Source organism: Ochotona curzoniae, unplaced genomic scaffold, assembly GCF_017591425.1.
Source record: "Ochotona curzoniae isolate NIBS_2020 unplaced genomic scaffold, NIBS_Ocur_1.0 contig_2210, whole genome shotgun sequence".
Classification (NCBI taxonomy): domain Eukaryota; kingdom Metazoa; phylum Chordata; class Mammalia; order Lagomorpha; family Ochotonidae; genus Ochotona; species Ochotona curzoniae.
The window spans coordinates 5,042,981-5,056,749 of NW_024465369.1; the positions used below are offsets into that span (position 1 = coordinate 5,042,981).

Sequence of the window (13,769 nt, forward strand, 5' to 3'; positions counted from 1 at the left end):
ACAGCTTAACTTTATTTTCTCAGGGCACTATATACGTACTCAAAAGTCTCTAAATATTTGCTCCATGGTGCTTGTTAATTCACCTCTAAAAATAACATTTCCTGTACCAACGTTAATCCACCAAGAGAGCAGGTGATAAAACAGATTTAAAAAAAAAATCAGTGGTTGAAAGCCACCCACTCACTATCCACATCTATCTTGGGTAGTTTGGATCAAAGTCATTTACACTGAAGGACACTGATAGAGCAGCTATTGTTTGGAGTGTTACTGACCCTGTGGTATAGGGAAAGAAAAAGTATGTCAGATCATGCTGCAGTTCTTAAGGCTTATATGTAATGGTGACACATTATTGGCTAATTCAGCATCTAACTTTAAGCATCAAGCAAGTATAATTATGCCATCTGTCCAACAGTAGAATCTGAAATATTTGGAGAACAGATAGATGACTATAAGACAACAGTGTTCATCTTTCAGAAATTTTGAAGAAAGTACAAAGTGCACACTGTGTGGGATGGCTTCATTTTCCCATGGGGGTGTGGTTCTGCAGTCCCTCGTAGCCTTGGTCCTCAGAATTGGTAATATTGACTTCTTAGTAATCCGTGTGTCTTCACAGGGTTACATATGTGAGGGCTATTGTGGAGTTACAGCTTCAGTCACTTTAGTTTTAGTAGTACTAACTTTGAGTGAAGAGAAAAACCACCTGTACATATGCAGTTCTCATTAAAGAGTTCACATGTTTGTGTGTGTCTGATGTTCCTAATGTCCTCAATAACGTCTAAGAAAAAAAAATCTTCTTCTCAGTGTGAGAAGTGTCTATGTGAGCAACTGAGGATACCATGTTGGTTAAATTGCCTAAATAACACAATTTAAAATGTCAGTTTTTATATTACTTCATTGCTTGTTTCAACCAACTCTGATGCATTTAGTTACTGCACATGAACCAGGCCAAGCATTTATTCAAGCCTTGTGTCTACCACCACAAATATTGCTCACTACAGTTCCTTAGAAAATTGAAGTCAAAATCTGTTCATGTTACCTCAAATTGTCATACACAGTAGGTAAAACCAAAGTACTTAATTGTATACCAGATTACTTTGTCATTTTTATAACTCATAACTTCTGATATATGAATGACTTCCAAGGAAGGACTGGTTATCTACCTTGCTATCCAATACACTAGGTAATATTTTGAGGACATAATAATTAATTTTTTGCTCTTAGTAGAGGCTGTCTCAAGTCTGTTTCAGTTTCTCTACCTATTTCTGTAAGTCTATAAAAGAAATTTTGGATTAGATGAACTTGAATGACACATTTACATGTTAAAACAGTACACTACAGCAGCATATATGAAATTTTATTTATTTGGAAGGGTAAGAAAAACTGAAAAAGTGAACATGAGAGAGGGATGGGGCAGGTGGCAAGCACAGAATAAGAGATATCTTCATTTCATTGGTTCACTTGCGAAAAGGACACAACAGCCATGTCTGGGTCATGCCAAATTCAAAACCCAGGAAATGCAATGTTGTCTCCCACATAGGTGGCAAGAGCCAAAGCTCTTGGGTCATCTTCGGCTGCTTCCCAGGCACATTAGCAGAGAGCTGACTTAGAAAAGGAGCAGTGAGAACTCAAGCCTCATACCAGTATGGTATGAGCTTCAGCTTAACCTGTATTGCACCACCTCTCTACTGATATGAACTGTTTTCATTTAAAAAAAATTAAAAGGCACTTGGGTGACCATTTTTCTTAGAGTTATGATAAAAATCAAATATTATTTTGCTCCATAGATTTAAATTTTCATTTTCCAGTAATCCTTTTTTTAATTTTTCGGTGTAATGTTTCAAATTTGTAAATTATATATTGATTATATTTCTAGTGTTTTATGAGGTTGTTGGTCAAAAGTACATTCATTCTGTTTTTTTGTTTTGTTTTGTTTTTTTAAGATATATTTTATTGGAAAATCCGATTTACACAGAGAAGGACAGACAGAGAGAAAGATATTCCATCCACTTGGTCATTCCCCAAGTGGCCACATGGCTGATACAAAACCAGGAGCCAGGAGCTTATTCTGGGTCTCCCACATGGGTGCAAGGTCCAAAAGCTCTAGGTCAACCTCCACCACTTTCCCAGGCCAGAAGCAGGGAGCTAGAAGAGAAATGGAGCAGCCAGGACAGGAACCGGTGCCAGATGGGATCCTGGTGCATACAAGGCAACAACTTCAGAGTCTAGGCTATTGTGCCGGGCCCTATTATTATTTTTTAATATATCACAGCCATTTTATGATGTGGAACACTATTCTATCTATGCTGATGAGTTTTTTTAGAATGTTGTATTTTTTACTAAGGGATTATTTTTTTAATCTCTTAATTAAAAATTGTAAAAATTGAGATAACAGCAATTTAGACACTTTTTTTCAGTCATTCTCTTTCTCAGTTATTCTAAAACCCAACATGATTGAAATTGTCATTTTAGAAAATTATTATTATGTATTCACTTCAATGACAGAGAGCTAGTTGGTGAAACTGAGAAAAAGGAGCTACCATCCACTGGTTTATTATAGAAATGGTGACAGGAGCTGAGATTGGGCCAGATTGAAGCCATCAGAGAACTCCATTTGGCTCTCTCATGAGGGTGACAGGTCACAAAGTACTTGACTCATCTTTGACCTCTGAAGATGCGTATCAGCAACAAGCTGGAACAGAAGCAAAGGCAAACCGGAATCCAGGTACTCCACCGTGGGTGCTGGGTCCCAAGTGTTGGTTGACTACAAGTCAAACTGGCAATACTGTTATCTACATTTTAACTCGCTAGTACATTGAGATTTTAAATAAATGTCTCACACCAGCATCTACTTCTTTGAGAGCAGTGTCAAGATATTGATCTAGCTTCTCAAATTCTTCTTCTTTCTTTTGTCTGGTTAATGCTTGATACTTCTCTATTATCTCTCCTAAACAAATGTGGCCCTAAGCCAGTCTGATTCAAGTCATTGCATACACTTTTAGGAAAGAATCTATTCACTGAGTATCAGAACATTTCAAAAGATTTGTGGAAATATAATTAAAATGTCAATTTGTGGGCTAACATTGTGTCAGTGTCAGTTAAGCTGCCATTGGTAATGCTGGAGTCCCATATCAAAGTGCCAGTTTGAGTCTTGAGTGCTCTGATTAAGATCCAGCCCCATGCTACTGAACGAACAATGGAAGAAGTAGTTGGTGATTCAAATACTTGGACTCCTCCCAACGTTGTGGGGGACTTGGACAGAATTTCCGATTCATGACTTTGTCTTGGACCAGCCCAAGCCGTTGCAGTCATTGGGGGAGTGAACCAGCAGATCAAAAATCTCTCTCTCTCTATATATACACACACACATATATAATAAGTTATGTACATAATATATTATATCTATAATTCTATGTATATAGATAATTTTTCTTTATATCACTCTGGCATCAATGAATAAAAATGAAACTTATTGCAATTGCATTTTATTTATATAAAATGCATAATATTCATAAGTACACATTTCAAAGCATAATGATACTTTCCACCCTATCCTCCCACCCAGTCTCCCTCCTCCTCCCTTTCTGATTTTCTGATTTTTTAAAAATGATAAATTTTTTTAAAATTAAAAAATGAATACATTTTAGTTCATAAGATTTTTCCAGTATACAGACTTCATTGTTTTTTAATCTGTTTTCGTTTTGGAATGAGATACTCATTATTTAGGTAGAATATCAATGAACAGCCCAAAAAATATTCCCTGTGATTCTACATCATAGGATAATATAAAAAAATCAGGCTGTATATATATATTTTGGCTTAATATCATCAGCATTTGCTTTCACATTTTTCAAAATCAGATGTTGCATTGGGAGAAAATATTACAGTTTGAATAATGAAGGAAGGGAAAGAAGAAAGGTAATATTCTGGGAGGTAGTTATGTTAATGGGAATATATGTGCTGAGAACATTGTCTCTACCTAAGGAGAATATTATCTATAACTGAGGAGGCAAGTGTTTGAAGATTAGGATTATAGATTAAAAAGACATTTTACTCCCATGCCCTTGCCTTCAACTCTCTTTGATATGTCACAATAATCCGGTTAGTAATATTGTTAGAGTTACCACTAATTATATTCAGCCCATCTTTATCTGTAATGAATAAATTTTGAGCACCGACTACTTGTAATGTCTGATTAAAAAATTTTTTGATAATTCTATCATGAATATTGAACACCTGGTTTCATATGCATTCAGATAACTCAAATAGAATATGAGAGCATTGCTATAACCAAGTAATGTAATGGCAAAGCAAAGCATTCTATGTATAAATTGAAGTGTGAAATATTTTTGGTAGGAAAAATGCTTTTCCCATTGCAGTTTGGTTTGGATTTATGAATGTTGCTTATTGAAGTGTTTTGCATATAGGAACAGCATTTTTATGCTATATTTAATGCAAAGAAGTTTGGAAAATATCAGGGAGGTTTCTACAGTTAGCAAGTGGAAATTTAAGATGATACCAACCAAGTAGACAGTCACATTTGATAATATTCTGCTGCCAAAAACTGTTAGTATTAAGTATGTGGGTAAAACGAATCCTTTCAATTATGGGATAGGTGTAAGAATGTGCAATTTTTAATACTCTTCACTGCAGACTTTCCTTTGGGGTATACTCTGGTATGCAAATAATTTTCCTGAAAAAAATAAATGTCACTATTGCTTAGTCCTGTTGAATTTCAAAATTATCTTCTACTCAATGAATTTATAACCTTGACATTCTTGAAAATCCCCTGGGTTTATTTCTTATCATGGAAGAAGAAAAAAATGTACTGCTGAAGGCTTCCTAATTAAAATCTTTCAAAATGCAAGTATAAATGAAAATGATTTAAATGCTCATTCAATTAAAATAACATTTCTTTCAAAATATCTTTCCAAATAGGATCTCTATAGACACTTATATATTTAAAGCTTGTATATATTTCATCTTCTAGCTGTCAGATTTGCTTATTTGAAGCCTGCCCATGCCATGAGAGTAAATCTTACCTGAATTGCTAGTCTTTTTTCCAGTTGATAATGAAATAATTTTGTCACTCAGTTTCTCTGTAAAATTAAAGAAAGCCTGTGCTTTTCCTTTAGTCCTATATTTATCTTTGATTCTGCATCTAATACTGAATTAGAGCTCAGAATGCCTCCACATTGGCTACAGAATTAAATCTGATAGACAACTAAACAACAAAGAATCAGCCTTTCAACAATTTCAACTGGAGCAGAATTTTTGACTCCAAAGAAGATCTGAATTTAATCTCTTCTTACCAGTTAATATCACTTATAAAACCTAAAGTCATTCTAATGTTAATGTAAAGGAGAGAGACAGGCACAGAGAGAACATCCAGCCAGGGCTTTGAAAGAACCTGGAGAAGGCTGAAAATATATCCAATGGAGGTGAAAAAGTTGCCTTATAAAGAGAAATAATTGGCTTTTAGTTTTAATATAAAGCTAGAATAATGATGGGGGTGTATGCAAGAGTTTTCATAGGAAGATGGAAAGAGTCCTCATGCATTTCTGCTCTTTTTTTTTTTTCATTAGAAAAGCAATGAGAATTTCAGCATAAAAGTAATTGGAGTAGGTTTCAAAGAGCTGATAGGCAAAATGAACATGAGAAGAAACCATAGAGGAGAGGCCAGGCTGTGAGAAAAAATGATTCAAGATCGAAACTAAGCATTATAATATCACCAATATAGAATTAGTGGTTTCTTCATGTGTGCTTCATATTCCTGTTTTAAACAGAGAGAAGGGAGACATTTGAATTTGGACTGAAATTTTGACAGCTGGCATGGCAGAGGAATACTGGAACTAGATAGATAGATAGATAGATAGATAGATAGATAGATACACAGATAGACAGATACACACATACACACATACATACATACATACATACATACATACATAGTGTACTGACTCTAGGATATCAAATTGGTAAACAAAAGGACTTGTTTTGGGTGAATGAAAGTATACCTCTTATTATAGATGGTAAATTAATCTGCATGCTTATAACTTCACATACAGGAAAAGGAAGCATAAGAGGGGTGGTTCTGCATGTTAGAATTGCCCGCATGTCTTTACAAGCTTCTGATGCCAGGGTGCCATCCTCTGGAATTCTGCTTTACTTTGACATAGCTTAAACAATGAAAGTAGTATTTTACCACCAAGGTCTAAAACTATTGTTTAGAACTTTCACAAAGTGTCTCAATTTTGTTTCTGCAAAATGGGTTTTATTTTATTTTGATGACAATAAGGAACTATCCAAGGTTTTTTTCAAAAGGGGTAACATAAAAGAATATTTTTTTCAGTATGATTGATAGGTACCAAAAGAAAACAATTGGAATAAATAAATAAATACTCGTGGAGGAAACATTGCATTATTCTGACTCAGAAATGATTGGATCCTGAACAAGAGACTGAAAGGGAATTGCAAGTTAAAGAAAAGGTTTTGGCTTTTGAATATAATAATATATGAAATATACTAATATGCAGGTAGAATGGTGGGGAAACCTAAAGAAAACTGAGATCAATCATTGCACACTGAATCACCACACTGCCGCAGAGCATCGTCTTTGTTATATCAGTTTCCATGAGTGAAGAGTCCAGGCATGACTTTCCTGTATTTTCTGTTAAAAAAAAAAAGAAAGAAAGAAAGATAGAAAGAAAGAAAGGGAAAAGCTGGAATATGGTGAAGGTGTGGCCAAGGTTGAAGTGTCAGCAGAGCGTTGACTGGGGAAAGCTTTCGTGGGCATACTCTGAGCTTGTACAAAATTCTCTTCTGGTCAGTTGTAGAACAGAGGTGTCCCTGTACCTGTTGGGTGACAACCAATGGCTGATGGGAGTCCAGGAAGCTGCTCTCAGTTTTCTGCCATGTGGACTAATTCATCTGCATTTCACAGCATGGCTATTTGCTTCTTCAAGGCCAGCAGGAGAATATCCTTGCACAAAAAGACCCACAGACTCCCTAAAAGACAACCTGCTGTGGATGTCATTATTATACAAATATTTAGAGAGAAGTAAGACTTTGTGGTTTATTATACTAAAGTGATAAGCTTATTAATATTCCCACTTTGACCTATTTTGTATTATTTCATAATATGTATACAAAGACAAAATGCCCAAATCAGTGTCTTTAGTTTTCTGATACATTCAATTTCTTCTGGATTTAAGCACTTGCTAGGTTTCTGATTTTGCACAGAACTTAGCAAATTTAGCCTTTATCCTGTAATTACACAGGGAAGTCCACAGACTCTGTACCGGAGCCAAGTTCAGACTAACACATGGGACAGTAAGTATCTGGCCACAGCTAAGGCAGTTCTGTTTCTTTGATGCTCCCACTCTGTGAGAACCTCTTATTTTGTTGTTTCCTCTTTTATATCAGTTCTCCTTGGATTTGGATTCATTGAAAATTGTTATGAAGGAGGTCAGAGCAAAGTTCCAAGAGAGTGGGTTGCGTGTGGGTAAAGCTGAATCTTATTTTTTCCTCCCCTAGGATGCAAAACTGTAAAATTCAGTCAACTGAAAACCTAGAATTCTTCTTCAACAGCTTTTTGTTTCTTTAGCAAAAAATGTTAGTTTAAACTAACAGTGATGAACTGAAAAAGAAAATGCCCATCTTTCTGCTTTAACTGTTTTTTCGCCCTTTCATATTGCTGCTTTTGTTGTAATTCATACTTTTGAAACAATTTCTAATGTGTAAATTCATTGCTCTGTTAATATTGAGTTCAGTTTCCAATTAAAAATGCTAAGACTCGGTACACCTTTGTAAGGCTTTTTACCTGCTGGTCATGCTCACCCGGAATGACCTCTTTTTTGTTTAATTGAAACTGATTGATTTATTTGACACCCTAATTGTGTTTCCCCTTTCACTTTTACCATACCCCACAAGCTAATTATGAAAATAGCACTATAATCCACATCTCTTACACGTAAGGGGAGAGATTACACTTTTGTATATATCGGGGTATGGTAATCAGTTGCTGTTGCAGTTAGTTGAGATAAGTCATGCAAGAGACTTAGACTGTTTTAAAAGAAATGGATTGCCTCAACTTCTCTGTAGAATTCTGTCTTTGTTATTGAGCACAAAATCTGAAGCTGGGAGCAACCCTGACCAGGATACAGACTCATGTGTGTGACAGATGTGGGAGTGGCCCAGACTGGACCAGTTCATAGCATCCACTGGCAGATGTGAGAACAAGGATTGGGAGTTGGACAGCTGAGTTGGGCTGCAATACCAGCCAGTTCGCGTTGGAGCTGGGACTGGGTGCTGGCTAGGCTGAACTACGCAATAACATCCACCAGCATGAGCTAGAATTGGGGGCAGGCCAAGTGGAGCCAGGCTACAGTATCTGCTGCTGAATGCTGAAATGAGGCGCACAAGACCATGGACTCAAAAGAGCATTTATATGTGGCATCAGCACTGCAGGACATGGTTTTATCCTCTATGTTGCAATTTCAGTCCTAAGGCAGCTAATAGCTAAGACCATGAAGTTATGCAGGGAAAATTTATGTATCAAAGTGGAATTGTGGCCAGCATTTTAGCAAAGCAGGTAAACCCATCGCCAGCAACTCTGTCATCATCCTGTTTAGGCAAAGGTTTGTGTCTAGTTGCTCCCCTTCTGGTCCAGCTTTCATGTAATGATCAACTTACAGGTAAAAGCAACTAAAGATGATTCAAGGAGTTGGGGCTCTGCCTCACTCCCCTCACTGTGGGAGACCCAAATGAGGCTCCTAGCCACTGGCTTCAACATGACCAATACAGCCACCTAGACAGCTAATCTGTGAACAAAAGATACTTATCCATTCTGTCTCTCTCTTTCTACCTGTCCTATTCTTTCTCGCTCTCCCCCTTTCCCTCACTCTCCTCCTCTCAGCCCCTCTGTATGTAACTCTGACTTTCAAAGTAAATACATCTTTAATTGTGGGTGAAAGAGAGGAACGATAGATCTGGGACTCCTGGAGCTGTTGCAGTGGCATTCCTCATTACGTAACTTCAGTAAATAAATAAATAAAAAGCACCAAACACTGATGCCTCTATTTCTTCTCTTAATAACATCCTAATCTTTGTGATTTGTAGTTCACCTTCTGTCCTCCTCTTGTCTCCATCAAGTCGTGTTAAATGGAAGTGATAATCAGTATGTTTATATATACAGATTGTAGAATGAGGAACACACACCCGATGAGGGACAGTGATACCTTCCTGAGTCCCACACCATGTCTTCTTATCAGAAAGAAAATCCCACTGTGTACCATCTCCTGTTCCTTCCATCTCTTCTTTTTCTGTGAATAGCCCAAATGTGAATACCAATGATAGCATAATTATCTATCTCTTCAAACTTGGATCTGTTCATATGTGTTAAAAATTCTTGAAGTTTCCATAGCAGTACTGATGAAAAACCTGAGTTTTGCTAATGGAAATAGAAAGTATATTTGATCAATAACTGTTGATTAGTCTTTGATCCCTTAACAAGTGCTGTTTTTTTTTTTTTCTTTTCTCTCTCTCTCTTTCAGGTTATATTCAAGAAGAATGTGTTGTCCCCTGCCCATTTGATTGTAAGTTAAGTGATTGGTCTAGCTGGGGCTCCTGCAGTTCCTCTTGTGGGATAGGAGTGAGAACTCGATCTAAATGGTTAAAAGAGAAGCCATACAGTGGAGGTCGGCCATGTCCCAAACTGGATCTCAAGAATCAGGTAAAGTGCTTGAAGCAAAAATTAAAAGATAAAGCCATTCCTATTTTTATTTCTTGTTGAAATTGGAGTCTTTTTCTTTATCAGAGAGAGCTCAAGGAAAGTTATAATGTGCTCCAAAGAGAATTGAAGGGGGCAGAAATTCAGATAATGTAATGAATAATAGAAGAAGATATCCACTTGCACATAACATTGAAAACAACCTGATATTTTTGGAAGGAGTAATATTTACAAGTTAAATGTATTTTCAGATGATCTTAAAGTATAATCTGATATTACAAAATTTACATATTCATTTATACATTAGTAATGCCATTGGGAGAATATTGTTTACTTTGTGATAAAATTAGTATTCTTATCTATCAACTCCAGAAGTATTTCATTTTTTATTTTACCTAATGTTTTAATGTGATTTCTTCATTTTCAATCTCACCGATTCTTCTAAAATTCTCCATGTCTCTTGACGAGTTTTCCACCTGTATCCCCTAAAGTCAAAATTATTTTTATAAATGAAAATGCAATAGATGTCTTTCATATGGATGTCTAATTAAGTTCATTTTTACTGTACTCATATAAATCTGAGAATTAGTTAAGAATTATAATTGAGAGCTTAGATTTATCCCTTGAGTGCATAGTCATTAGATTAAGACTGAAATATTAGATTTTTAAAATCAATTGAATACAGGTAGCATAATAATATCTAAAAGATCTTTATTACAAGGAAGGTAAAATTTGTCTCATATGGGGATCTAGATCCTTTGTGATTTAGAAATTTCTAAAAGAAAAAATAGCTGCCAAGGTTTCTATTACTAATTCTATTCTATTAGTTTCCTTTAATTTTTTTTTGATTAGATAACATACAGGTGGTCTGATAGAGGGAAATCATGTGCATCTGTTCTTAATTAGTTTGAGACATGTGCAAAGTCCTTTTGGACTTAACTTTTCTGCGTGTGATACCATTATCTCTACCCACTTTTTCCTATTTTTTTTTTTTATAACTCACTGAGATACAAAATGATCATTCTAGCGAAAAAAAATATTCAAGTTCCAAGACACGTCAGGCTGACTATGTTAATCTTTGTTTGAAGGTTACTTGGTAAAATATTGGCCAGGTTTTCTTGGTGTTAAAAATGTTTAGTAAATGTTTATAGTTCAAATAATGTGTGGTAGCTCATATCATCCTCAAAATTGTCAATGAAATCTCACTCGATAAAGTTATGATTACATGCTAATTTTGATATGCTAGTTTTATGAAGTAGAACATTACCAAGGGAAGAAAAGAACCACATGTAGGCACAGACTTTAAAATGACATGCTCGAAATGTGAAGGGAAATGTATGGAAGAAAGCTGTCAGTAAAGCTTCAAAGTGTGAATAATGCCGTAGGACCTACATGTGCACTGTGACTAAGAGGAACCTTCCTCCAAACACTTGATCTATCATGCTCACAACTTGGAAAAATAGAAAAAGCCAGAAATTAAGCCCAAGTTCCTGAGTAATTCAGATATATTCAGTAAGTGAAAATTAAGTGAAAGCAAGCCTTATGAAGTGGGTGTTTCTAACTTTTGTGTTCAATAAGGAATTACAGCTTTATAAAGACAATTGATTTTTGAGATGCTCCAAAATGAATCCTGAGGTTGGATGATCAGAAATGGAATTTAATATGACACTTGTTTCAAAATAAGGTGGTATCAGATATCTAACATGCATGTGGCTAAAGTAGACTTAAATCAAAAAACTTCTCCCGGATCCATACTTAATATTCTTTGAAAATTTGTTTTTATTAACATTGACCTGTTTTACTTGTATTTATATGTGGGGTACAAAATGATATTGTAACTTATGATCACCAAATCACAGAATTGAATTAAATGAATTAACATATCCATCACCTCATCTACTTATTTTCTCAGTGGCAGCATTTGAAACTTACTCTATACCTTTGAAATATGATATACCTGTTTTTGACTGCATTCACTGTGCTGGGAAGTCAATCACGGCTTGAAAAAGAAGTCCAGTCTTCTGAGCTCGTGTGTCTTTTTACATGCATCTCCCCATTATCATTACGTATCATGAATCCTGTTATTATAAGTTGCACATGAAAACATGTGGATTTTTAGCTTTATGTGTCAGGATTATTTGATTTAGCATAATACTCTACAATTTCATCCACTTTGTCACAAGCTACAGAATTTTTTTCTTCCTTAAGACTGGTTTCTCACTGTGTATATCCATCACATTTACTAGTTCAGCCGCTCTAGGCAGTTAGATTGAACCCATACTGTGAGTCTTACAGTGTATGCTGCAGAGAACGAAGGGGTGTAGATACCTCTTCAATATGATAGCCTCAGGAATTTGGGGTAAATGTCTGGGAGAAGATTGTTGATCACACGTTATTTCTATTCTTAGTTTTTTTGTGGAACCTCTGTACAGTTTTCAATAGTGGCCGCATCTGTTTGCATTCTCACCAGCGATGTACCAACACTCTTTTTCCTCCATGCATAGTTTATATATTGATGTAAGTTAATTGTTCCGTGCAACAATTTATACCTCTCCTTCTTTCTTATAAGTATGTAAATAGCAAGGGGAAGTACTGTTGTCTAACTCCTAAATTTTAAAAGAGGCTTCCAAAGCAAGCACACTTGTTCCTGTATGCAGATTTATGGAGTAATACCTTGTGGTGACCTATATGTTTTTTTATGTATAATAAAATCCCATGTATGTGCATGTGTAATGCTCTATAGAGAATTTTCATATTCTTCCTTTGACAATAAACTTGGTTGTCAAGAATTTTCATTATTTAGAAAATACTCCCAGCTTCTGTTATTTATGGTAATTTGTTTTCACAGGATAGTGCTGAGTTTCTGCAAACACAAAATACTGTACAGTCAGAGATGAGCTTTATTATTACCACTGAACTTAACATACTGGTCTCCCTTGCATGTAACAGTTTCAAGTTTCCATTTTTTTTTTTTTTCAGTTTTCTTAAGGGAGAAAGCTTAAATTAAAACCTTATTGCCAATTTACCCATCAATTGGAGGGGAGTTTGGTTTTTATTTCTAGTAGGTGTATTTGAGCAGTAAGAAAGGCACTTGTTTAGTACCTAAGCAAGCAGAAAATATGTGGTGAAGATTAGCATAACAGACTGTTCATTAAAGCTCGAGTTCCCTTGAATGCATGTGACTTCTTTTGATTCTCTCTGCACCATGAGGTCATCTGGAGGGTAAGGAGTATCTTCTTTCTTTTGCATCTCATTCTGGTTTTTCTGCACTATCTCATAAGTCATCATATTATATTCATTGGGTACTTTATTCTCTGTGGGTGAGTGCTTGTCTAGTTCCATACTGGCAAACAAGTCTTCTAGAACCTTGGACTCTTAGGCTGTGATCTATCATTTGAATTCTCAAAAAAGTGTGACAATAAGATCTTTCAAGTTGTTCCCAGGAAGATTCTTGGAAAGCTCGCCTGGAAAACCTTGGCTAATGGAGGACCCACAGAAATCTAATACACTGATATAACTGGAAAAGTTGACATTAAGTACGCAGGTTCATAAAGGGTTCTGGATTTGCTCTCCAAGTCAGTATCTAGAATGGCTTAAAAAAAAAATCTTTCTTTTGTGGCCCGGCATGTTAGCCTAGTGGTTGAAGTCCTCATCTTGTATGTGTCAGGATCCCATATGGGCGCCAGTTCTGGTCCCGGTGGCCCCACTTCCCATCCGGCTACCTGCCTATGGCCTGGGAAAGTAGTGGAGAATGGCCCAGTGCCTTGGGACCCTGTACCCGAATGGGAGATCCAGAGCAGGCTTCTGGTTCAAGGCTTAGAATCGGTGCTGTTCGAGCTGATGGGGCTGCTTGGGGAGTGAATCAACGGAGGGAAGATATTCCCCTCTCTCTGCCGTTTTCTCTCTGTATATCTGACTTTCCAATAAAAAGTAAAATAAATCTTAAAAAAAATCTTCCTTTTAAATAAAACTTATCTACATGATAGCTGTTTCTTTAGAAGTGCTGTTCTTGAATAGACTTTCTGCTAAAGTAGATTTGTGA

The 13,769-nt window shown here is 36.0% G+C and overlaps 1 protein-coding gene across 1 annotated transcript in view; it reads left to right on the top strand.

Moving 5' to 3' along the window:
- Window positions 1–13,769, top strand: part of THSD7B (thrombospondin type 1 domain containing 7B) — a 717,619-nt gene that overhangs the window by 520,645 nt on the left and 183,205 nt on the right. The window contains exon 14 of the mRNA XM_040971516.1: window positions 9,552–9,730. Coding sequence (XP_040827450.1) covers window positions 9,552–9,730 — 179 coding nt within the window. The remainder of the gene's footprint in view (window positions 1–9,551; window positions 9,731–13,769) is intronic.